General features: G+C 51.0%; 1 protein-coding gene across 1 annotated transcript; it reads right to left on the bottom strand.

Moving 5' to 3' along the window:
* Positions 1-21,542: 21,542 nt before the first annotated feature.
* FOXC2 (forkhead box C2) lies at positions 21,543-23,076 on the bottom strand. Its single transcript, XM_060254002.1, is given in 3 exon segments — positions 21,543-22,095; positions 22,097-22,462; positions 22,465-23,076. Coding segments are annotated over 3 exon segments (1,530 nt in total). The 3' UTR covers position 21,543.
* Positions 23,077-25,514: the final 2,438 nt, after the last annotated feature.

The following is a 25,514-nucleotide window of genomic DNA, read 5'->3' as shown; positions in this document are numbered from 1 at the left end:
CTGAGTCAAGGGGCCTCACCGCAGAGGACATGGAGGGGAAAGGGCCAATGTTTTGCCTGCCAGGGTGGCTTGGATGACTTGGGTTGATGAGAGGGGTTGACTCGGCTGAGGAAGCCACAGGCCTCTGACTGCAAGAAGGTAATGAACGGTTGTTTGGGAGACTGATAATTTCTCGGGTCGCTGTGAGTCAGAAGCAGTTCTGCGGCGCTTCACGCACACACAGCACAAGGTGCAAGCTGAGGGGTGCGTTTGGGGACGGTGCGTTTTGGACATGCCTCAGATTGTTTCCTTCTAGGCTTTCCCGGGCTTACAGCAGCCAGTTCCTAATTGGATATCAGCTGCCATACATCATATCCTGTTTTCCCCGGTAAACAAAATCTGTTAACCGTATCACGGCTGAAATGTGAATGGCTTGAATTCCAACAAAAGGGCAGCAAAACTGGAAGGCGCCTCCAACTAGGGCAATGCGCCATCGGCTGCGGCTTAGTGGCAGAGCATCCACTGATTGGCGGTTAGAAGGTCCCCAGTTCAATCCTTGGCATCTCCGGACCTTTAAAGGATCTGGAAGAAGGTGATGTGAAAGAGAGCGCTGCCGCCAGTTTGAGCAAAAGAAGAAGAAGATATTGGATTTATATCTCGCCCTCCACAACGAAGAGTCTCAGAGCAGCTCACAATCTCCTTTACCTTCCCCCCCCCCCCCACAACAGACACCCTGTGAGGTAGATGAAGATATTGGATTTATATCCCGCCCTCCACTCTGAAGAGTCTCAGAGCGGCTCACAATCTCCTTTCCCCTCCTCTCCCACAACAGACGCCCTGTGAGGTGGGTGGGGCTGAGAGAGCTCTCACAGCAGCTGCCCTTGCAAGGACAACTCCTCCCAAAGCCATTCCAGCAGCTGCAAGTGGAGGAGTGGGGAATCAAACCCGGTTCTCCCAGAGAAGAGTTTGCACACTTAACCACTGAGCAGACAGGACTGAGGTCCTGAGCAGGACTGAGCAGACAGGACCAATGGACCAAGGGTCAGATTCAGTAGAAGGCACCTTCAGGGTGTTCACCAGGCAGGTCCTCTAAGAGAATCCCATTGTCATGAACAGGAGCTGTGATCCTATCAAGGTGCTTTAGCCTGAGTCATACATTGATCCTAAGGTTGCCAAGTCCCTTGCAGCCTGCAGCGAGGGACTCTCTTTACGCGCGCTTTGTGTGTGCGGTGCGATGATGTCACCCGCAAGTGATGTCATCACGCAAAGCGACATTGCGTGGCGGCCACCGTAGGCGTTTCTGGGAAACCTATATGGTTTTCCCGGATGCTCTAGCCATTTGGGAGGGGGGAAACTCCATGGTACCTATTGCACCACAGAGTTTCCCCTCCCAAATGGCTAGAGTGCCTGGGGAAAACCATAAAGTTTTCCCAGAAATGCCTAGAGTGGCAGCTGCGCGGCATCGCCGGCATGATGACATCACTTCCAGGTGATGTCATCCCGCCGGCCCACATAGGGGGGGGGAACCACCCCTGATGTCGCCGGTGTGATGACATCACCTGGAAGTGAACCACCTGGACGGGGGAATCCCTCCCAGACCGGGGACTTGGCAGCCCTAATTGGTCCGTCTAACTCAGTATCATCTGTTCTGATTGGCAAACGCTGTGCTCCAGTCCTGGGCAGAGAAAGACCTTCTGCCACACCTCTGCTTCCTTTCACTAGAGATGCCCTGAATGGGCCCCATGCACCATCGAACAAAATTTCTGCAGACAGGCTTGCCTTCTTGCTGGCAGAAGAACGGTTGGAGGTTGCTGGAAAGACACTGGAAAGACAAGGCTCTGCCTTCGATACATGCTTGGAGAACCCGACTGTGGGATGATTTCCTACGAAGTAACATCTCAATTTATAGCGCCGATGCTCTGACAGAACGTACTCAAGAAAAATTTACTGTGTTCTGGTTCCAAATAGTGGAATATCTCACCAAACATAATATTCTTCCCCCCAAAAAACGTTTTTGTCATGATGTGCTCTATTTCTAATATATTCTGGGCTCACTTTCTCTCCTCTGGTCTGAATACAAAAACGGTGAGCTCTAATTAGTCGCGTTTGATTAACTGGATTTCTTAATAGAATATTGGGACAGTTGTTTGTACATTCCTACAGTAGAATCAGTCAATAGAATGTATTTTCACTGGATGCTCTTCAGTATAATGGTATGACTACTTCTTGGTTCTCTGTTTTATGGATTACTCTTTCTTTTTCTTATTGGTTTTTTTTAAAAATTTGTTTATTATATCCTCACTAAGGCTGCATTATTTGAGCTGAGAGATTACAGTGTTCTTTAATGTAAACTGAAAAGCTGTTAATAAAAATCTGATTAATTAAAAAAATAATAATAATGTCACCGAGTCACCTGGAGAGCACCCCCTCTGGTGCCCCCAGAAGGCTGGCGCTCTAGGCAAGTGCCTAGTTTGCCTAGTGACAGGCTGACCCTGCAGCCACCTCAGAGCTGCCGGAGGACAGGGTGAGTACAAGAGCCAGACAGGAGGCAGATGTGCATGTCTGATTGTTTAACTCCATCTGCATGCTGGCCCTGCGTCAGCTTAAACGGCCTGTTTGAACCCTACCTGGGTGTCCCTAAAGTATCTTTTGGGGCCCCACCACCTGGCTGAAGGGCTTTGAGGACCACCATTCCTCGGATTGCTTCCCTCTTTAGCATCTTCTCCTCCGCCCACCACAATCTGTAACACAGGGGTGTCAAACATGTAATTTGGGGGCTGAATCAGGCCCCCGGAGGGCTCCTATCAGCCCCCCGAGCAACTGGCTGTCATCTGTTTCCTTCTCCCTCTCTCTTGCTCCCTTCTGCATCACAGCTTGCTTTGCAAGGCTTGCTCAATCGCACAGGAGCTACAGAGCAAAACCTCTATTTTCTCCACTGGCTGAGGCTCCTCCCTTGGGGAGGAATAGCTTGCTTTGCCAGGCTCTCTCAATTGCACAGCAGAACCACTGAGCCAAGCCTCTCTTCCTTCTGTTGGCTGAGGCTCCTCCCCCTCCTGGTCCCCTGGGGAAGGAAGGAAAGAGCCAGAGCTTCCTTTGCCCAGTTCCCTGAATCCCATGGGAGAGATACAAAGAAAGCACCTTGAAGACCAATGAATGCTAACGTTCGACACCCCGGCTTTAAAGTATCTTTTGGGCAGTGCCAGATTAAACCCTGTGGAGGCCCTTAGGCAGTCAAAATCTCCGGGGGGGGGGGGGCTGGCAAATTATCTCCTAATATGTTTTTAATTTTACCAACCAACAATTGTAATAAACCAATTTTATTACACAAAACAAACATTAACAACTGGGGAAAACCGGGGGGGGGGGAGCCACCCTGGGGCCCCTAAAGGTGTGAGAGCCCATGGACCAGCGCCTACCCTGCCTGTTTATTAATCCAGCCCTGCTTTGGGGAGCCCACCTCTTGGCTCAAGGGCTCTGCAGACCATCATTTAACTGATGGCTTCCCTCTTTAGCATCTTCTCCTCTGCCCACCGGAGGGATGGTGGGGAGGGACGGTGGCTCATTGGTAGAGCATCTGCATGGGAAGCAGAAGGTCCCAGGTTCAATCCCCGGCATCTCCAACTAAAAAGGGTCCAGGCAAGTAGGCATGAAAACCCTCAGCTTGAGACCCTGGAGAGCCATGAATGGGGCTGTGGCTCAGTGGCAGAGCATCTGCTTGGGAAGCAGAAGGCCCCAGGTTCAATCCCCGGCATCTCCAACTAAAAAGGGTCCAGGCAAGTAGGTGTGAAAAACCTCAGCTGTTCAAGGGGAGGGACGGTGGCTCAGTGGTAGAGCATCTGCTTGGGAAGCAGAAGGTCTCAGGTTCAATCCCCGGCATCTCCAACTAAAAAAGGTCCAGGCAAGTAGGTGTGAAAAACCTCAGCTGTTCAAGGGGTGGGACGGTGGCTCAGTGGTAGAGCATCTGCTTGGGAAGCGGAAGGTCCCAGGTTCAATCCCCCGCATCTCCAACTCAAAAGAGTCCAGGCAAGTAGGCATGAAAAAACCTCAGCTTGAGACCCTGGAGAGCCGCTGCCAGTCTGCGTAGACAAGACTGACTTTAGGGGAGGGACGGTGGCTCAGTGGTAGAGCATCTGCTTGGGAAGCAGAAGGTCCCAGGTTCAATCCCCGGCATCTCCAACTCAAAAGGATCCAGGCAAATAGGCGTAAAAAACCTCAGCTGGAGACCCTGGAGAGCCGCTGCCAGTCTGAGTAGAAAATACTGACTTTGGACTGAGGGTCTGATTCAGTATAAGGCAGCTTCATATGTTCTTCGGAGTGGAGGGCGGGATATAAATCCAATATGTTCTCCACAATCTCTAATAGGATAAGGTCTCAGAATCAGCAGGAGCTCACAGAAGCACAGCTCCTGAACTTATCTGAGGGTTCCCCCTCTTCCTCCCCACCTACCTGCCTTGTCCATTGGGTAGTAGGTGCAGCTGCATAACAATCCCTGGATTAGGAGAGCAGGCAGGCAGCCAGCCACCAGGGTCTTTGCCCCCCTGCCCCCAGCAGCCCTCATTAACGCCCGGAGAAGCCCGCGCCACCTTTTCTCCACTTCTTATGTGATTCTGGGCAGCGAGTGGCTTGCTGGCCTTTTGACTGAGGGGAAGGGCAGCCCAGGAGAGCCCCAGGCGTGCGAGACCTGCTTGGGCTGGCAGGATCTCTAGCCCGCCCAAGCAGGCCTCGCTCACCCAGGGCTCTCCTTCCTTGCATCGGGTTGCTTTTGACTGGGGTGTGTGTGTGTGGGGGGGGTGACATATGCTAATGAGTTATGCTAATGAGCTCCACCACCTATTTTTCTACAAAACAAAAAAACCCAGAGGACATTAAGAATGCAGCACAAGAGGCAAGGCGTTCCTTGAGAAAGCAGATCAATTTAGCCCGCGAGCCAAGAGTGGATATCTATCCCTTCCTAAAGTCACAGCAGGTGAATTTCCAAACAAGAAAGAAACCTGCGACTCTCTTTGGCTACGGAACAGGGAGGAAATATACCGTTATTTTGTCGGCTTGGCTGGCAGAGCTGGAAAGATCCACGGTTCAGGAGCTCTGCTGTTATTCAGGACATACTTTCCCAGATTAAATCAGGAGGGGGGGGAGGTAGGGAGAGGGTCCTTACACCCTCTCTCCCTCCCTAGCAAGGCTAAAAACGTTTTCAGCAATTTTGGCATTGGGTGCTCTTGATATTCCCTTCCACAGGCTCACCGAGGCCAAAATAAACCACGGAACACAGGCGGGCGGGCTGGGCAAGGCCTTGTAGGGAGAGAGAAGTAACAAACACGCCATTGTTCCTAGTGGAAACATTTTGCGGCCGGCCCCTCGTTTTCCTGACTGTGGAGATAGGTGCAGAAAAGGGCAATCTGAATGTTACAAGGGTTTGCACACCTTCTGTAGGAGGGAAAACTGCACATTTTTTTTAGGTTAAGAGGAAAGACAACCGGGAGAGGAGAAGGAGAGATATAAAATCATGCACAGAGAGAAGAACCTCCTTCCCCCCCCCCCCAATCTCATAAATTGCTGGTGGTCCCCGCCCCCAAAGGTATTCGCCCAGCCTCAATCGAGCCTTTTTGGCTCTGGCATCAACCTGGAAGAACACTCTCCCTGCAGAGATCTGGGTCCTGCAGGACTTAATCCGGGGGAAGGGGGGGGGTGTCATTTGTAGAAAAAGAGGTGCTGGAGCTCAATTGCTCCACTCATTTGCCGAAGAAGAAGAAGAAGACTGCAGATTTATACCCCACCCTTCTCTCTGAATCAGAGACTCACAGCGGCTTACAATCTCCTATATCTTCTCCCCCCACAACAGACACCCTGTGAGGTGGGTGGGGCTGAGAGAGCTCTCACAGAAGCTGCCCTTTCAAGGACAACTCCTGCCAGAGCTATGGCTGACCCACGGCCATTCCAGCAGCTGCAAGTGGAGGAGTGGGGAATCAAACCCGGTTCTCCCAGATAAGAGTCTGCGCACTCAACCACTACACCAGAGTGGCTCTCAATAACTCATTTGCAAATGCCACACCCCCTGACATCACCAGAAAGTGTACTAAATTCTGTCAGGTCAGCATCTACCTTCAAATGCTTCTTGAATTAGAATTGTCATCATAAAACCTTACTCTCATCATCCTTTTTAAATAACTTTCTCCTACGTGGCCACAGCAGCATGATGAAGATTGCCATGTTTGCCTCATACATTTTGGTTATTTCCCCATTTTTTGTGGGGAAAACATATTATAAAGTTTGCCAAATCTTAAAAAAAAAAAAGGGTAAAGGTAGTCCCCAGTCATTTCCGACTCTCAGGTGACGTTGCTTTCACAATGTTTTCGCGGCAGACTTTTTACGGGGTGGTTTGCCATTGCCTTCCCCAGTCATCTACACTCCCCGCCCCCCCCCCCAGCAAGCTGGGGACTCATTTTACTGACCTCGGAAGGATGGAAGGCTGAGTCAACCTTGAGCCAGCTACCTGAGCCCAGCTTCCGCCGGGATCGAACACAGGTCGTGAGCAGAGAGCTCAGACTGCAGTACTGCAGCGTTACCACTCTGCATCATGGGGCTTAGAGTTCAGCAAAATTCTCCTATGGGGTTTGAACAATGGAGCCCAGGAGCAAGTATTTGGTGGGCAGGGTGCGTAAAAAAGAAAGAGCACAATAAAATTTAGAGGTTCCGGAGCTCCACTCCTGCGAGCTCCTGCCCAAAATGAGGCCTGATGCACTTCTGCAGGGCCTGTAAAATAGAGTTGTTCCACCAGGCTTATGGTTGAGGCAGTGAGTATTGACTTCCTTGGTCTCCCCTTTCCCTGCATTGCCTAGCATTGTTCTGCACTGCTTTGCATTATTTGCTACGCACAACTTATAGGCTGATAACAGACGGGCATTTGGGGGTGGACTGGAGGCAGCCCAAATTGAGCCACCTCAAAAAGAACCGTCCTGAACTCTCCACATATTCCTGTGCGAGGCAGCCCCATCCTGTCTGAGAGGCGGTTTGGCACGATCAGACGGGGGGTGCCTCAGAAGCCAGACTGCTCTTTTTGACTCCTCTGAGTCAAGCGCTAATGCGCTCAAGCGCTCTGAGCAGTTTTTTTTTGGGGGGGGGGGGAAGCCAGAAGCAGCTTGAGACGGGCTTAGCGGGTTCACACCGTGAAGGCACCTCATTTGCGTGCTTCCGCGTCCAGACACCAAAGAGGTGACTGGTGTTCTGCTCAGAAATTTGCTACCAATCCAACAGCGGTAGCTTTCTGAGCCGCTCTGAGGACGCCGGAGGACGGGGTGAGTACAGGATTGTGTACCGAATCCATTTCAAAGCGTTGGTGTTGACCTTTAAAGCCCTCTATGGCCGAGGACCTGTCTATCTAAGGGACCGCCTTTCCCCATATATACCCCAGAGAGCATTGCGTTCAGGAGGTCAAAATCTGTTATCCGTCCCCAAACCAAGGGAGACCAGACTAAGCTCTCCATGGGCCAGGGACTTCTCAGTAGCAGCACAAATGTTATGGAATGCTCTCCCAGAGGCTGTGAGAGCCCTGCGGGACCTCTCCCAATTCCTCAGAGCCTGTAAAACTGAACTTTTTCAACAGGCCTACAACAACTAATGAGCAATATATCTGTAAGATCGCTAATAGAGTAACAAAGGAATAGAGAGCTGAGATACTGATAAACCGCCTAGGTTATAAAATCTTTCCTATAGCACCTAATATTTAGTTTTTAAATTGTTTATGTATGTTTTGTGTTTTAACAATTTATTAATAACATATGGTTACAATATTTAATTGTCTCTTTTCTATACTAACCCATATGATATTTCAACCCCCCCCTCCCTCCAATATTTGACTTCCCTGAAGTTATAAATTTAAATTCAATTATAAGGTACCACTAACCAATCAAAGTTCAATACTTTTCTTTTCTCATTAATACTAAAAAAATTGCCCAATATCTTTTTACATTCCACTCTTTCTCCATATATCCTTTAAATTTCTTCCACTCCTTTTGGAATATATCTAAATCATAGTCTCTTAAAGTTTTAGTTAATTTGTCCATCTCACTCCACGATAAAACTTTCACAATCCAATCCCATTTCTCTGGTATTTTTCCCTGTTTCCACAGCTGCGCATACAATGTCCTAGCAACTGAGAGCAAATAGCAAATTAACGTCCTGTCTTCCTTTGGAAATTTTTCTAATTGTAATTTTTCTAATTGTAATTGTTTATGGATGTTTTTATTCTTTTGTATTGTAACTTCAGTTGTTTTTATCATGACAGTTAGCCACCCAGAGTCCTCTCACGGAGTGGGTGGCATATAAATCTAAAGTGAATAAATAAACAAAAGAGAAGAATGGGGATGGGCAGCAGATGTCAGCGTTTGGAAGGATTTTTTTCAGGTGGGCTTCTGAGGCATCTCTGAGTCAGCCCAAACTGCCCGTCTGAGAGCAACCATATTGCCTGCTGTCTGCCCCGTCCACAGGAATTGCCATCCACCCGACAACCCTGCGGAGATCCTATCCCGGAGCGGATGGGATCGGAGTGATTGGATTGTGCCATCGGTTGCTGTTGCTCTTATCGCTGCTGTTATTTTATTATTGCTTATTTGTTCGCCACAATGTTTTAGAAGCTGGATTGTATGCGTTGCTTCTCATAACTTGCCCCAAGACTGCTTTCAGGAGAGGGAGGGCTAGAAACTCAAGGAACGAATAGAATTTGGGGAAACTCGATGGAATTCATCAGCAGGACACTCAGTCGCTGCGAAAGGAAGACACAGCCCTGTGGAATTCGCTGCCACAAGACGTAGCTACGGTCAGCAGCTCAGGTGACCCTGAAAGTAGATTAGACAAATTCCTGAAGACTTGATCTGTCGATGTTTGCTCACCATGATGAGTTAGGGAACCACAGTGAACTTTTATGAATGAGTTGCAGGGTAAAGGTAGTCCCCTGTGCAAGCACCAGTCATTTCCAACTCTGGGGTGACGTCGCATCACAACATTTTCACGGCAGACTTTTTTACAGGGTGGTTTGCTGTTGCCTTCCCCAATCATCTCCACTCCCCCCCCCCCCAGCAAGCTGGGGACTCATTTTACCAACCTCGGAAGGATGGAAGGTTGAGTCAACCTGGAGCCGGCTACCTGAACCCAGCTTCTGCCGGGATTACACCAGGGCAAAAGCGGTGAGGGGGAGGGCTTTGACTTCTGCGGTCATCCTGTGTGAGTGTCCTAGGACATCGAGTTGTCCACTATGAGAAACTGGACTGGATGAGCCTACAGCTCGATCCAGCGGTACCTACCTATATTTAGAAAAGTGAATCCTTTTCAGGTGTTAAGAACTGCCTCGGTCCATTGATAGAAAAGTCAGCAGGAAGACGTTGCCAACCAGAACTCCTTTGGCGCATGTGAAAGTAACTGTTAATTGCTAAATCGTAAATTGGTTTTTGAAGGCCTGTCCCATTCTTAATTAAAAGCTCTTAACTGTGCGCTCCTCTGGGACAGAATTTTTTGCGAACAATGCCAAAGGTTTATGCTTGAAATAATAAGTGAGGGGGCGGGGAGTGTCTTGTTTTTCAAGAACATACAAAGAGTTCTTACGGCCCGAAAGCGATCAAGGTGAAGAGAGGGACAACTGCCCCTCTCTAGTGGGACTTGTGACATCTCATCTCCAGAAATGCACCCCGAGGTCCAACGTAGTTATCCTCACGAGTAGCCATTTGTGGAGACTCACTTCAGATTTCGACACGACCCTGTTGGGGGTTCTCTAGGTAGTCATCCAAGCCTCAGGCTCTTATCCCCTTTTGAAATGTTTCTTTCAAAACCCTGCCAATGTCCAACTTTGGCCCTTTAGTTTGGTTTATTATTACATAAGAACCTCTTTTGGGGCAAAGAAAGGATCTCATACTGTTAACCTTTCCAACATGAGGTAAGGGTGGGGAGGAGATTGCTATTTTTAAAGTCCATGTTCATTTCCACCACCACCACCCCGCGCAAAAAATTATTAAGATGGTCCTTCAGTTTCGATACCATCAAAATCTGTACTGGTTTTCTTTTAGGGCAAAACTAACCCTGGAAGAAAAGTGGGAGTTCTAGAAGACAAAGAGGAAGAACTCGGATTTTTTGTTTTTTTAAACCCAATGTGTAGCTATTTAGGCTTACATAGGCCTAAATGTGTTATATAAGCAAATACGATTCAGGCCAAAATTAGTGGCAGAAGTTGTTTTTGTTTTTTTTTTTACACAGAACCCTGTAGCTTTGAAATCCGTGGGATTTACCTCCAAGGCAGTGAGCTTTAATTAGGGCAGAAGGCAAATGAAAACCTTTATCCCAAAAAGAAAAAAAATGAAACCTAAAGCACATAGTAGATGTACAGCAGCCAGTGAAACAAGACCTGCTTTTCTCTATCCAACATCCATGTGAAACGCCCTTACTGGGACATACTTTTATACCAAGAGAAAATGGGTGCAGGGAGGTTTTCCATTCCCTTGAGTGAATGGAAATATTACCTGCTTCCCGCAAAGCTAGGGGACAGCTTTGGGCATCTAGGATTAAAAAGGTGACGGTAGCCCCCCATGGAATCACCAGTCGTTTCTGATCCTGGGGTGATGTCACATCACAACATTTTCTTGGCAGACTTTTTATGGGGTTGTTTGCCATTGCCTTCCCCCGTCATCTACACTTTCCCCCCAGCAAGCTGGGGACTCATTTTACCCACCTCGGAAGGATGGAAGGCTGACTCAACCTCGAGCCGGCGGCCTGAACCCAGCTTCCGCCGGGATCAAACTCAGGTCGTGAGCAGAACTTGGACTGCAGGGCTGCAGCTTTACCACTCTGCGCCACGGGGCTTCTCTCATCTAGGATTGCCCACCCCCCCCAAAAAAAAACAACAGTGGTGGAGGAAACTAATTGGAAGGGGTACTGAAGGCAGGAATGCCTTGTGCAGGTCTGGATGCCGAATGTGCAGAAGTGCTTTTTGGCAGCATGGCTACAGCGTCAGTGGCAACATAGCGGCGCCCTGCGATCGCTGCTGAAATGCCACAGAGGCATCTGGCATCCGACCTGCCTTGCCAAGCCTTTTCACAGTGGGGTTCGTTCACGCATACAGAATGCGAACCGTCAAGCGATCGGGAGAAGAAGACCCAAACCGCATGCAAACTTGGGTGAACGCGGACCCGGTGGGATTCACTGGTCAAGGAGAACCCCCACTTGTAGAAACTTTCTCTAAGGCAGGGGTGTCGAACGTGCGGCCCAGGGACCAAATCAGTCCCCCGGAAGGCTCTTAGCAGGCCCGTGAGCAAGTCTGCTTCCTTCACCCTCTCTCTTGCTTCCTTCAATTACCAGAGCCTGTTAAATAAAATATTGCAAAGGTGCTAATCTTTTAAGCATGTTTCATTTACAGGATTTTGGTTTTTTTTTTTTAAATCTTTATTTGTGTTTGTCTGTGTCCTTTATAAAGTTTATATCTCTACTCCCAGGCATTACATTCTATGGCCTGGCCCAACAAGCGGGGCCGGATTAACAATTAGGCCGAGTAGGCACTGGCCTATGGGCCCCCACATCTTTAGGGGCCCCAGGCCAACCCCCCCCCAGTTTTCCCCTTGCTTGCGGCCCTCCCAGCCTGCGTGTACAGCCAGCAACTGAGCTGCTCTTTGCCCGACTTGCCTGGTGCGGCTGCTGCTGGCGTTGTCGCCAAGTTTGCCTCTCTCTGCTTCTCTCCTGCAGCTTAGTCAAAGGGGCTTTGGAGAAGGGGCCTGCAGGCTGCAGCAGGGGCTATAGGTGGTGGGGCAGGTGCTCAGACTCTCTGCTAATCTGCAAGAGGCCCCCCACGATTTCGACCGCCTAGGGTTTAATCTAGCATTGCCAACAAGATCTCATTTATGTCAGATGCGGCCCTCATGACAAATGAGTTCGACGCCCCTGCTCTAAGGGGACACACTACTGTATAAATCGATCCCCCTGTATAAATCGATGGTGTGGTCTCATTTGGAATACTGTGTGCAATTCTGGTCACCACACCTCAAAAAGGATATTATAGCACTGGGGAAAGTCCAGAAAAGGGCAACTAGAACGATTAAAGGGTTGGAACACTTTCCCTATGAAGAAAGGTTAAAACGCTTGGGGCTCTTTAGCTTGGAGAAACGTCGACTGCGGGGTGACATGATCCAGGTTTACAAGATGATGCATGGGATGGAGAAAGTAGAGAAAGAAGTCCTTTTCTCCCTTTCTCACAATACAAGAACTCGTGGGCATTCAATGAAATTGCTGAGCAGTCGGGTTAAAACGGATAAAAGGAAGTCCTTCTTCACCCAAAGGGTGATTAACATGTGGAATTCACTGCCACAGGAGGTGGTGGCGGCTACAAGCATAGCCAGCTTTAAGAGGGGATTGGATAAAAATATGGAGCAGAGGTCCATCAGTGGCTATTAGCCACAGTGTGTATATATATATGTGTGTGTGTGTACACACATACACATATATTGACCACTGTGTGACCCAGAGTGTTGGACTGGATGGGCCATTGGCCTGATCCAACATGGCTTCTCTTATGTTCTTATGTTGCCCTATTACCAAATCAGTAAAAAAAAGGTAAAGGTAGTCCCCTGTGCAAGCACCAGTCATTTCCGACTCCGGGGTGATGTTGCTTTCACAACGTTTTCACGGCAGACTTTTTATGGGGTGGTTTGCCCTTGCCTTCCCCAGTTGTCTACATTTCCCCCCCCCCCCACCACCAGCAAACTGGGGACTCCTTTGACTGACCTTGGAAGGATGGAAGGCTGAGTCAAGTTTGGTGTAGTGGTTAAGTGCCTGGACTCTTATCTGGGAGAACCGGGTTTGATTCCCCACTCCTCCACTTGCACCTGCTGGAATGGCCTTGGGTCAGCCATAGCTCTGGCAGAGGTTGTCCTTGAAAGGGTGGTTGAAAGAGCCAGTTTGGTGTAGTGGTTAAGTGTGCAGACTCTTCTCTGGGAGAACCGGGTTTGATTCCCCACTCCTCCACTTGCAGCTGCTGGAATGGCTTTGGGAGGAGTTGTCCTTGCAAGGGCAACTGCTGTGAGAGCTCTCTCAGCCCCACCCACCTCACAGGGTGTCTGTTGTGGGGGGAGAAGACACAGGAGATTGTAAGCCGCTCTGAGTCTCTGATTCAGGGAGAAGGGCAGGGTATAAATCTGCAATTCTTATTCTTCAACCTGGAGCCAGCTACCTGAACCCAGCTTCCACCGGGATCGAACTCAGGTCATGAGCAGAGAGTTCAGACTGTAGTTCTGCAGCTTTACCACTCTGCACCATGGGGCTCTTATTACCAAATCAAGCTGAATCCAATTTGCCTTCGGTTCAAAGGGGAGAACCAGGTAGCCGACTCAAAAGCAGAGTTTTCTGTAACCAAAAAATGGACCATTTCCAGCCAGATCCGAGAGTTGTCTTGGCCTGCCCATGTTCCTGCTGAAACTTTCCTAGATGTGGGGGGCTGTGCCTCTGCATCCCATAATGTTTGAACCCCAGTTTCTCAGTACTGGGGGCATCACTGTGTCAAGCTGATTTCGCCTCTTGCCCAACTGAGCTGTTACCAAGACAGTGAACAGCTTTCGAGATTCTGTCTGCCTCAATCTCTCAACCCTCTTTTCGCTACGACCGATGGTCAACATTTTAACAGTTATTTTGCCTGGCATTTGTTCTATGATCTGAAACGATACTTTATATTGCCATCTGCAGATTCTCATATCTGCGGGGATTCCTGCACCAAAGTTAGCAAGTCCTTAACAGGAACAGTGAAATTCTGGACTCATCATAGCGTCTAAACTCTGAACCTCTCTCTGTCTCTTTTTTCCATCGACTCATTGCTGACTCATTCTTTTTATTTTATTTATTCAGCTTCACGGATCGCCCCATCCCTGCTAGTGTTGGGCTCTGGGCAATGTACAACACAAAAATAAAATACATGCATTTAAAACAGGGGTGGGGAACCTCTGGTCCGCGGGCCATTTATGGCCCGCGAAGCCCCTCAGACTGGCCCCCAGCGGCCTCCTTTGGGGCCAGCTGGCCCACAGGGATCTCCGGGCTGGCTGTGATCTTGGGGCTGCACACCAGCCTCACCATTCCCAGCTAGCCTGCAGCGATCTCTGGGCCGGGCTGTGTGCTGGCTTCCCCTCTCCAGGGGGGTTGCTGGGCAGGCCACGCTGCATAGCAGCCTCCCCAGGGCGGTTGGCTGGCGGGGGTGGTTGTGGTCATGTTTTAGTTTCCCTTTCGTGTTTTTGTTCCCCCTTTCTGTTTCCCTTTCTTCTCCCCCTTTCTTTCTTTTCTTTTGTCCCCCCAATTCTTTATTTCCCTTTATTTCCCTTTCTTCTCCCCCTTTCTTTCTTTTCTTTTCTCCCCCCCCCAATTCTTTATTTCCCTTTATTTCCCTTTCTTCTCCTCTTTTCTTTCTTTTCTTTTCTCCCTCCCCAATTCTTTATTTCCCTTTCTTCTCCCCCTTTCTTTATTTTCTTTCCCCCCTTTCTTTATTTCCCTTTCCTCTCCCCCTTTCTTTATTTCCTTTCATTCCTTTCCTTCCTTCTCATTTCTTTATCTCCCTTTATTTCTCTCTTTCTCTCTGACTGTCTGTCTCTGGAGCTTGAGTGGGGTGTTTGGGTGCCTTGGGTCTGGTGGGAGCAGCTGCAGTTTCTGCAGGAAGGGAGGGAAGGAAGGGTGGGGGGGGGGGAGCCAGCTTCCACCAATTCAACTCCCACTCGATTATCCCAGATAATACGCTAATATCAGGGGGTGTGGCCTGATATGCTAATGAGTTCCTGCTGGCCCGCGAATGATGTTATACGTTTCAAAGTGTCCCTTGGCAGAAAAAAGGTTCCCCACCCCTGATTTAAAGCAATAAAACCAGTTGCATTAAAAAAAAGAAATTATAAACTCCGATAGATCCAGGCAGGCAGCTGGGCTGGTCCGAAGCAGTAGAACAAATTAGGAGTCCAGTGGCACCTTTAAGACCAAGAAAGTTTTATTCAGAATGGAAGCTTTCGTATGCAGGCACACTTCATCGGACAATGGGATGGGGTCCAGTGAGCAGAGCTCCATACAGAGTGCAAAGTGGTACAAAGTTAGAATCCAATGGCAAAATAGTGAAATTAACAACCCCAGACTTGCAAGCAATAGAACAATTAACAGACTCCATTTGTTGCCCTGTGACACTCTTACCATCATTCTCCCATTCTGACCTGTTACTGTTTTATTGGTTTCCCGTGCAAATGCTATCCAGACCAAATGTTCTTTCAGTTTCTTAATGTCACTGTTTTGCCACTGGATTCTAACTCGGAACCACTTTGCATGTTTCGCCGCTGCCCACCAGCTGCATGTAGCTCTGCTCACCGTACCCCCATCCCATTGTCTGACGAAGTGCGCCTGCATACGAAAGCTTCCATTCTCAATAAAACTTTGTTGGTCTTAAATGGGCTACTGGACTCCTGCTTTGCTCTATAAACTCCGATAGCATCTCATTTAAAGTGCTCTTGTTCAGATTCCCCGGTCATTACATCGGGAATGGGGGGACCGCACAGGGATTTCAAGGCAAGAGACGTCCAGAGGTGGTTCGCCGTTGCCCGCCTCTGCGTAGCAACCCTGGTCTTCCTTGGTGGTCTCTAGTTGAAGTCCTAGCCAAGGTTGACCCTGTTTAGCTTCTCATGAAATCGAGCTGGCTTGGGCCATCCGGGTCAGGTCGAATCTCCTTAGCGCTCAGCTTTTAAACAGAGCGAATCTATCACCGGGCTGGCCAAACTGTGGCTCGGGAGCCACATGCGGCTCTTTCATAATTGTTGGGTAGCTCTTGAAGCCCCCGGCACGCCCCTTGGAAAAGACATTTCTCTCTTTAAATCGCTTCTCTAAGCCAGGCCAGCTGGCAGCTTGGAGAATGCATTTAGAGTTAAAGTGGCTTTCTTTCCATCTCTCCCCCTCCCCTTCTCTCCCCCCTCTCCCCCTTCCTTCCTTCCTTCCTTCCTTCCTTCCTTCCTTCCTTCCTTCCTTCCTTCCTTCCTTCCTTCCTTCCTTCCAACATCTGACAACCATGTCTTGCGGCTCTCAAACATCGGACATTTGTTTTACGTGGCTCTTATGTTAAGCAAGTTTGGCCAGCCTTGATCGATACTCTAAAGAGGAAGCCTGTCCACCTTTCACTAGACTGGCCTGGATCTCAGGCGTATTTACTTGGAAGTAAGTCCCCTTTCCATCGCAGTCAGTTGGCCTTTACAAGAAATTCATTGGTGTGATGTACCCTTTAACTGCTGCAGCTGTTAAAAAAGTGGGAACATGATGTGTTGGGGGGGGGGGATGTTATACTGAATCCTGGGAAAGGCTACTGATTACTGATTCTCATAAGAAGGAGCTGTTTTGGGAATTTGGAGGGGCACGATAGCCTTCATTCCAGGGGAGGACCGATTTGACTTATTGCAGCAAAATCGTGCAGTCTTGTGGCATCTTCTGTGCTAGCAAATAATAATAATAATAATCTGCCCCCTTGGAAGCAGCCTTCATGGGTTAGAACCAATGTTCCCTCTAAGCTGCAGAATCTTGCGAGCAAAAAAAATCTACTTTGCGAGCTACTGGCATTGAAGTTGTGAGCTACTGCATAAATTAGTGTGCTCTGGGGTCATCCTTCCCGTGCTAAGACAAAAATGTGAGTGCTGGAGGCTAAAAAACTGGGAGCAAGCTCACGCTAACTCAGCTTAGTTAGAGGGAACACTGGTTAGAACCTCCTCCCCCAGGCCCCCGCCCTTGACAGAAGTTATGACTGGTGCTTGCTATGCCTCTATTTTTATTTTAGGGTATGAAAACAAATAAGCAAACAACAGGGCCAGAGGCTGCAAAGCGCGGGAAGTCCAGTGAAATGGAATTGGTTCCATCGAAATTGGATCAAGAAAAAAAAAATCAAGAGACCCCACTTACAAGTTGGAAACAAATCTTTGATTGGGACTTCTGTGGGAACAAGCGGCATCTCTTGGGTGGCATTGGAAGTTCAGCTTTTAATTTGCATTGCTGCTGGTGCTCAGATCCTGAATGGCTGAGATCCTGAATGGCTTTTTTTTCCCCCTGAGCAGAGGCTTTTGCCTGGTTCTGCCTAGGTTCTGCCTTTTCCCACTGAGTCAGCAGACTTTTCTTTCAAGCGAGGATGCGCCTTCAGCTTGCCATCCGTCCGCCTTATCGGGAAATACTTACATGTTAAAAATCTAGCTATGGTGAATCTAGCTATGGTAAATAAAAACAGGACCACTGACTAACTAAAGCCGGATCAATCGCCTACTTCTTAAGCCATTTGTTTCGATGACTTTGCACAGTATCACAAGCTTTCTCGAGACGAAATGGAGGGGACTCGCACTCACTACCTGTAGCTTCTTGGAAGAAAGACAGGATTTTAAAATACGCAAGATGGATATTTAATGAAATGTTGTAATTCAGTTAATAAAGCCTGGTGTTGATTTTTACCATTCCTGACAGTCATAGGGTTTTGTATTTTTTTAAAAAAATGCCAATCTGCCCTAGTGATTTGGAGTCCCCACTAATATATCTGCTAGCTAATCTCCTTAAAACTTGCCAGCCAAAATAAAACCAAGCATCGCTGCAACTTTAACCCTCTGCCCATTTACTGGAAACTCAACTTCCCCGAGTGAAGGGTTGACTTCTTTTTAAATAAACGCAAGAGCTGCTGGGGCTCTCCAAAGCAGTTCTGTCGGCGGAGGGGCAAGGAAATGGATAGAGCCTCTTCCAGAAATGTTAGCTGCCCTTCCAAGCACTTATGTAGGTCATAATTTAACGGCAAAGATTTTTTTGTGTGTGTTTTGTTTTCGGCTAGGGTTTTAACCCGGCTCGTTCTGAACAGCATCGTCTCGACATTATTATTAGAGTGCGAAAAAATGCAGTCTTGACAAAGAACAATTCCCCTTGCATCGGGATGCTTGTTTTCCTCTCCAACAGTTTTTAAATTTGCAAGGCGGGAGTGGAGACTTTATGTCTCCTTAAAAAGAAAAAAGTCACGGCATAGTTCATCTCCGTTCAGAGATTTGCCCCCTTTCCACTCTGGTTTAAGCAAAGCCAAAAGAGTGCTTCGCCGGCTGGATCAAACCAAGGCCCATCTGGCCCATGAACCAGCAGCCGGCCGGTGCAAACCCACCAGCACTCTGTTCTCTGTCTCACCCTCAGCCCTACAACAGGCCTACCAGGTAGACCAGGGACGATTATTCTCCTAAACTACAGGCTGAATCCAAGGCTCGGTAACCCCTACTTGAAACCAAACTGGTCTATAGACAATTCCCAGCCTGCTCCAAAGAAAGGTGGGTTAGAAATCCAATAAAATAAAAGGGGGGGGGATTTCCAGCCCCCCCTCCCCGCTTTCAGCTGTTTTTCTTTACCACCACCCTTTGGTCAGCCCAAGCTGGCCAGGTTTCTTTTTTTTTTTCTTCCTTGTCAACGTTTGAGGTGGAAACTCGAAACTGCAAGTTTACCCCCAAGGTTGGGTATACTGGAAAAGGGGTTTCGAAGAGCTGGGGGATATTAGGGAAGGCAAAAAAGCGGAGCAAAGAGGCGGAGGAAGAAGAGGAAAGTCTTCCAGAGTATCGTGTCCCTTCACTTCTTTGTCAAGGGGATTTAAACGGGAGCAGTCGCCGACTTCGGGCAGGTCCATTTATTTCAATATAGTCTTAACACCCACCCACTGGGCAATAGCAGTCTGAACAGCCACTGTGCTCTACCATAACAAACCACCTTCTCCGACCTTTGCAAGTTGTTTTGGGAGACAGCCCAGGGTCAAGAAGAAGAAGAAGATATTGGATTTATATCCCGCCCTCCACTCCGGAAGAGTCTCAGAGCGGCTCACAATCCCCTTTCCCTTCCTCCCCCACAACAGACACCCTGAGAGGTAGATGAAGATATTGGATTTATATCCCTCCCTCCACTCTGAAGAGTCTCAGAGCAGCTCACAATCCCCTTTACCTCCCCCCCCCCCCCGCACAACAGACACCCTGTGAGGAAGATGAAGATACTGGATTTATATCCCGCCCTCCACTCCGAAGAGTCTCAGAGCGGCTCACAATCTCCTTTCTCTTCCTCCCCCACAACAGACACCCTGTGAGGTAGATGAAGATATTGGATTTATATCCCACCCTCCACTCCGAAGAGTCTCAGAGCGGCTCACAATCTCCTTTCCCTTCCTCCCCCACAACAGACACCCTGTGAGGTGGGTGGGGCTGGAGAGGGCTCTCACAGCAGCTGCCCTTTCAAGGACAACTCCTACGAGAGCTATGGCTGACCCAAGGCCATTCCAGCAGGTGCAAGGGGAGGAGCAGGGAATCAAACCCGGTTCTCTCAGATAAGAGTCCGCACACTTAACCACTACACCAAACTGACTCTCAAGCACTTTGTACATGCCCAGGGTTTTACTTTGATTTAACACCGGCTGCGGGCAAGGGACTGAAAGCCCGGGGTGCTAGCGCTACAGCGAGGGACTGTCATTCCATGCCTGCTACTCGTGAGTCGACACCACTAAACTTGGCTGCCTAGCCGACCCTGCCCCTAGGTAAACTAGACCATCGCCTAGGGTGCCAGCTTTTTTGGGGTGCCGAATTGGGCAACCCCCCCCACGTGACTGGGTGACTTTATCAGTGCAAACGGGGAGGGGGGGGTGCCAGACAGACTAGGGGCCGCCCAGCTAGCAAGGAGTCAACAAAGTCAGGAGTAGGGCGAGGTGAAAATGGTTGGGATGTTACGTGGGATTCCTGGTATTTAGAAGTTTTTCCTACATGCGGTGGTTTGGACAGAAGCAGTTTCATTGTTGGAGGACTGGACAAACAGAACATATTGAAAGAGAGGGTTAAATATAAGACCATTTTCTCTCCCTCCCAAGGAAAGACCTTCTCCACCTTCCTATGGATTTCTTTGCCCTCTCTCTGCCTATTTATTAATAGTTTAAAAATACATCGATGTCGGCTTCGGGAATCCCCAGAATGTATTTTTCTGCTCAGTCTCTCTCTCTCCTTCCCCCACCTTCTACCTAGTTTTAAACGTGAGAAAAGGTTTCACTCCGGTTTACTCCTGGGAGGGAAATTACCCCAGAAACAGTTCTAAGAGGGAGTTTTCACATTCCAAAAGGCAAGTTTGGAAAGCCACTGCTGGGATGTGCCCACTGGATCCATCGGAAAGATTCGAGCATTTGCAATCCGAAGAAGAAGCTCAAAGGGGGCGAGAAACCACTCGCGTGTCAACGAGTATTCATGTGACGGGTTCCGGACACGGGGCAGATGACACGAGTCCCGTTCCGGATTTTTCCTCTCTCTCTCTCTTTCCCCCTCTGCTCAAATCAATTCCCTCTTTCTGGCCGCTTCGCTTGTCTACTTTTTTGGGGGGGAGGAAAGACTGGCAGAATTGCAAAAATATAATTTAAAAAAAATGCAAAGACATGGATCAGATTTTCCGAGAGAAACAAAAGAGCACGGAAATTTATTATTTTTTTTCCAACAGGAGTACAACAATCGAGACCACACGATGAGACAAAAGAACCGTGGCGTGGATTTAAAAAAATAAAAATAAAAAAGTATTTCTGGACCGGTTCAGAGTTGGGGAGAAAAAAAAATCTATTATACAAAAAATAAAAATTCAAACCGCACACTTTTAATGGTCAGTTTCCTTTAGCTTTGGAAAGCATCAAATCTGGTTTTGGATTTCCCTCCCTTCCGTCAAGTCCCTCACAGGGGAACACCCCCCCCCCCAAACAAATAAATTATTCATATTATAGATATATATAAAAGAATAACTTTAAAAGAAAAAGTCATTGGAATGCGGACTCGTACACACTCACGCGCGCGCACAAAGAGGAAAAAAGTTAACTTTTTTTTTTCAATTCGGCTGCGGGGAAATATGGAAGGCAATAATAATAATTATAATAATAACAAACAAACAACACATTACGATCAATCCAGTGAACTCAACTTTAAATATTATATTAACGGCTCTCCACGCAAGCCAGATTCGAAACCCAGGCATATTTACACACTCAAGAAACAGAACTTAACTCTTCGCCAACGACCCCGCAAAAAAAAAAAACAAGAACTCCCAACAACTAGGACAATATATTTCTATAGAGAGAACATAGAATCGTCCTTAGATTTCCTCCCCCCCCCCCCCACTTAAAATTAAAAAAAAACAAAACAAACCAGCGGTCTTTTGCGGAATTTGCGCTCCATCATAATTTAATATTTCCCTCCCGGCGGAGAATCACCATTCCTTCGTTCAGGGTACAGAAATTCGGCCTTTCGAAAGAAAGAAAGCAACCCCCCCCCAATCCCCCCTCCCCGTTTTCCTTAAACCAAAAAAAAAAGAGAAAATCCTTGTTTTTCTTTTCAAGTAGAGCTTGGCTTTTAAAAAAAGACGAGAGCCAAGAGAGACGCGGCCTTCTCCGTCCGCCACGGCCCCCCTTCCGACGGGGCGACCCTCCCGGTCGGAGAAGCGGCCCTCCCGTCCTTCCTCCGGGGTCGGTTTGGGCAGCGCTGGCTTCCAAGCCCTCCCCCCCCGCCCCGGGTTTCTGGTTTTTCTTCCTCGGGCTCAATACTTGGCGCAGTCATAGGAATAAGGAGCGGCGGCGTGGCGGTAAATGGAGGGCGCGGAGCGGTAAGGGAGCTGGCAGTTGGCGTTTGTGCTCACCTGGGGGTCGCTCAGCGGCGCCGCGGGGGTCTCCAGGCCGAGCCGGTGCGAACCGAACATGTCCCGCACGTTGGCGAAGCCCTGCTGGACTTGGGAGCCGCCGAAGGCGTGGCCCGACAGGTGCGGGCTGAGCTCCGACGGGGCGTTCAGGTACCAGGAGGCGGCGGCGGCTGCGGCGGCCTGCCCGCCGGCTTGGGGGTGGTGAGGCAGGGCGTGGTGGGGGTGGTGGGAGTGGCCGGGGGTCAGGGCGGCCTGCTGGTGCTGCGGCTGGCCCCCCGAGGCGAGGTTCATGGCGTGCAGGGGCGAGGCGGCGCCGTTGCTCTGCTGCTCGGGCGCGTCGTCCAGGCACAGGTGGGCAGTCGCCCGCTCGCCGCCGGCGTAGAGGCTCATAGCCCGCATGCTGCACTGGTAGCTCCCGCCGGCCTCCCCGAGCCCCCCCTGGCTGCAGGCCCTGGCTGTAGAGAGAAGGGGGCGGCGGCGGGGCCTGGGCGTAACCGAGGGGGGTCCGGCTGGCGGCGGGACTCAGCTCCCCCTGCGGGGAAGTCCGGAGGGTCATGATGTTCTCCACGCTGAAGCCCGACAGGCCGTTGGGGGCGCCCGGGTGGTGGGGGTCCCCGGCGCCGGGCAAGGAGCTCTCGGTGGAGACCGACGGCGTGGAGGCCACGCTCCGCGGGCTGTCTTGCAGCGCCCGGCCGCCTCCGCTCTCGGGGCTGAGCGTCTCCACTTTGGTGATGATAGGCAGCTCGGGCGAGGCGGCCTCGCTCTTGACGACCACGACTTTCTTCTCCGACGGGGCGGCGGCGTTGGCGTGGCCTGCGGCGCCTCCTTGGCCGCGTCGGGGGGTTTGGCGGGGGCCTCCTTGAGGGGTTGCCGGTCGCGGAGGGCGTCGTCTTTCTCCTTGGAGGCGTCCTTCTTCTTGAAGCGCCGCCGGCGTCGGAGGAAGGAGCCGTTCTCGAACATGTTGTAGGAGTCCGGGTCGAGGGTCCAGTAGCTGCCTTTGCCGGGCTTCTTGTCGTCGCGGGGCACCTTGACGAAGCACTCGTTGAGCGAGAGGTTGTGGCGGATGGAGTTCTGCCAGCCCTGCTTGTTCTCGCGGTAGAAGGGGAAGCGGTCCATGATGAACTGGTAGATGCCGTTGAGCGTGATCTTCTTGTCGGGCGCGTTCTGGATGGCCATGGTGATGAGCGCGATGTACGAGTAAGGCGGCTTCACCAAGTCCTTGGGCGCCGTCGGCTGGTGCGGGTGGTAAGGCCCGTAGGAGCGGCCCATGCCGGCGGCGGCGGCAGCGGCATACTGTTCGGCGTGGCCCGGGTAGACCCCCATGGAGCCGGTCATGCCGCCGTAGGTGCCCGCCGCCCGGTAGTAGTTCTGCTCGCTGAGGTAGGGCACCACCCCTAAAGCGTTGGGGTCCGACACCGAGTAGCGAGCCTGCATGGCGGGATCGCCTGTCCCGCCCCCGCGTCGGGGACGGGGCCGAGGCCGGGAGGCGGGCGGGAGGAGGAGGAGGGAGGGGGCAAGAGGAGACCCCCCTGGGCGAAGCGGCCGGCTCTCCGCGGCCTCCCGAGCGCAGTCTCCGGGGCGGGTTAAAGTCCAAACGCGGCGGGCTCCATGGCTTCCAGCCGCCGTCGGAAGAACTCGCCCTCCTTTCTCTGCTCCGAAAAGGCGAATCGCCGGAGTCGAAATGGATTCTCGCAGGGAGAGGAGGAAGGAAGGGAGGGAGGGAGGAGGATATTTCGCAAAGGAGGAAAAAAGGACCAGACGGGGGGGGGGAAAACCCGCGACAACCGAGCCGGGCGTCAGGCGCCCTATAGGCTGGCGGGCTCCGCGAGGCGACGACGCCCCAGTCCGGCGGGCCAAGAAGAGCCGCGCGGCCGAGAGGGAAGAAGGAGGAGAAGCGACCCAGTCCCAGACGACATCCACGGCCGATCCCGAGGCCCCGCCGCCTCTCTCGGCTTCTCACCGCGGCCGCCGCTCCGGCCCCCGGCAAAAAAAAGGCCCCGCGCAGCTCCCGGGACGGGACTTGGCGCAAAGTTGCAAAACTTTTCCTGGCCTCCGAGCCTTTTGAGCCTCCTCGACGGCCACGCCCCCCGGCCCGAACTTTCAGCCAATGGCAGCGCGGCGGGGCGGCGGGCGGGCCAATCGGAGGGCTGGAGGAAAGCGCCGGAGGAGGACGGCGGCGGAGAGCGGCGGCGAGCTGGGGGCGGCGGCCGGGAAGGCGAACCAAGCGGGGGCTTCTAGCGGGACCCGCCCCCGGGGCTTTGGACCCTGCGCCGCGGAGAGTTCCGAGGGGCAACGTCGTCCAGCCCAATTCGAGGCCAGGGTTGCGGGCGGGAGGGAAAGGAAACTCTCTGGGCTCGCCTGGCAACTGGTCCCCACCCAGGCGTCGGGCGTGATTTTGCAGCCGGAGGCGCCGCGGGCCTTGGGTCGCCCTTCGAGCCATCTCCGTCTCTCCCCCCCACCCCGACTCCCGGGGAGTCCCGTTTTCTTCACTGGGGCCTCCGCCTGCGGGCGACCCGGGGGCTCCTTCCCTTCCCCCTCAACTGCTTGCGCGCCAGGAATCCGAATTCCGCTCCGGGTTGGCACGCGGGGCTTCCTTGACACCTCCAGCTCTCTTCCCCCCCTGCGACCCATTCACACCTCCAACCTCGGCCGGCCTTTCTCACGCCCGGGACTGAGTGGTGGGGGTGGGGGGGTGGGGAGCCGTTTGGCCAGAAAAGTCGATTGGATTTCGCGAGCGCTTCCCCCAAACCAATTCCAGCGGCTGGAGAGAAACTCATTAGACGGCGCGCTGAGCCGACGGGGAGGAGGGTCTCTTATCTGGCTCCTTTTTGCAATTGCGACCCCCCTCCCGCCCCTTCCCCGGCCCATTAGTTCTCTAATTGTGCCATTAGAGGTCACCAATGTCGGGTAATGAAGGACGCGGGCCCCGAGCGAAGGTGTGGAACGCCGAATTGTCCCCAGCTCGGCTAATTCCCCGAGAATCGCAGAAGCAAACGGGGAACCGGGCAAATCTGAACACGCGCCTTGTTCTCTCTCTCCTCCCTGGCTCGCCCCATCAAAGCACAATCGGAGCGAAAGATCCGGCGGGATGTTAATTAAAAGCCAAACACATCCGCGTTTCCTTTTATCCTGCATTGATCTTATTTCTTGCAACTCTCGTCTTGTTCAATGAAGGTGGTGTTTCGGGGAAGGAGGGGTGCGTGTGGGTTGGGAGGGAATGGGGTTTAATTCAGAAAAAAAAAGTTTTGGAAGCACAGAGACGCAGCGAGAGACTCCCAAAGCTTCGGGAGAACAGATGTCGGGGGACCCCTTCTTGTCGGCTTTTTCTGGACTCGACCCTACTCCGAGAAGGGGTGTGTGTGTTTGCGCACCCCGCTCTTTGAGACCCTCGCACTAGAACTCAGCACCGTTGACCTTAATCTAAAGTGCTTCCAAGCAAGCGGATTTACGCGTATCTGGCGCGTTTATTTCTGTAGTTACTGATTTATTGCATTACATAGGACGACCAGGTAGGAAATAATCGAATCTTTCTGGCATTCGGATCCTCGTCGGTTTTACTGCAGAGGGGAGGACGCTGCAATCTGAAAACATTGGAGGTAAAGGTGCAATCTGCCGCGGAGTCAGAAGAATCCTTTGCGGGTTTATTTGGGAAAAGAAAGCAAGCGGGGATGCGATTCTCAGATGTGAAACAACGATGATCCAGAGAATCGCCACAATCCCGTTGAAAGAGACCTGAGCTGGATTCTAACCCGGGAGGAGAGAGATGTGTCTTTTGAAATTTCGGATCTTCACGTTTCATCGTTTTGAAGGAAAGGGAAGGCGGAGACCCTGAGGGAAAAAGGGGGAAAGAAAAGCCCATGTCTCGTTTTTGT

Source organism: Heteronotia binoei, chromosome 14 (assembly GCF_032191835.1).
Source record: "Heteronotia binoei isolate CCM8104 ecotype False Entrance Well chromosome 14, APGP_CSIRO_Hbin_v1, whole genome shotgun sequence".
Lineage (NCBI taxonomy): Eukaryota > Metazoa > Chordata > Lepidosauria > Squamata > Gekkonidae > Heteronotia > Heteronotia binoei.
The sequence above is the reverse complement of the archived record's forward strand: the minus strand, read 5'-3'. Positions and strand labels throughout refer to the sequence as shown.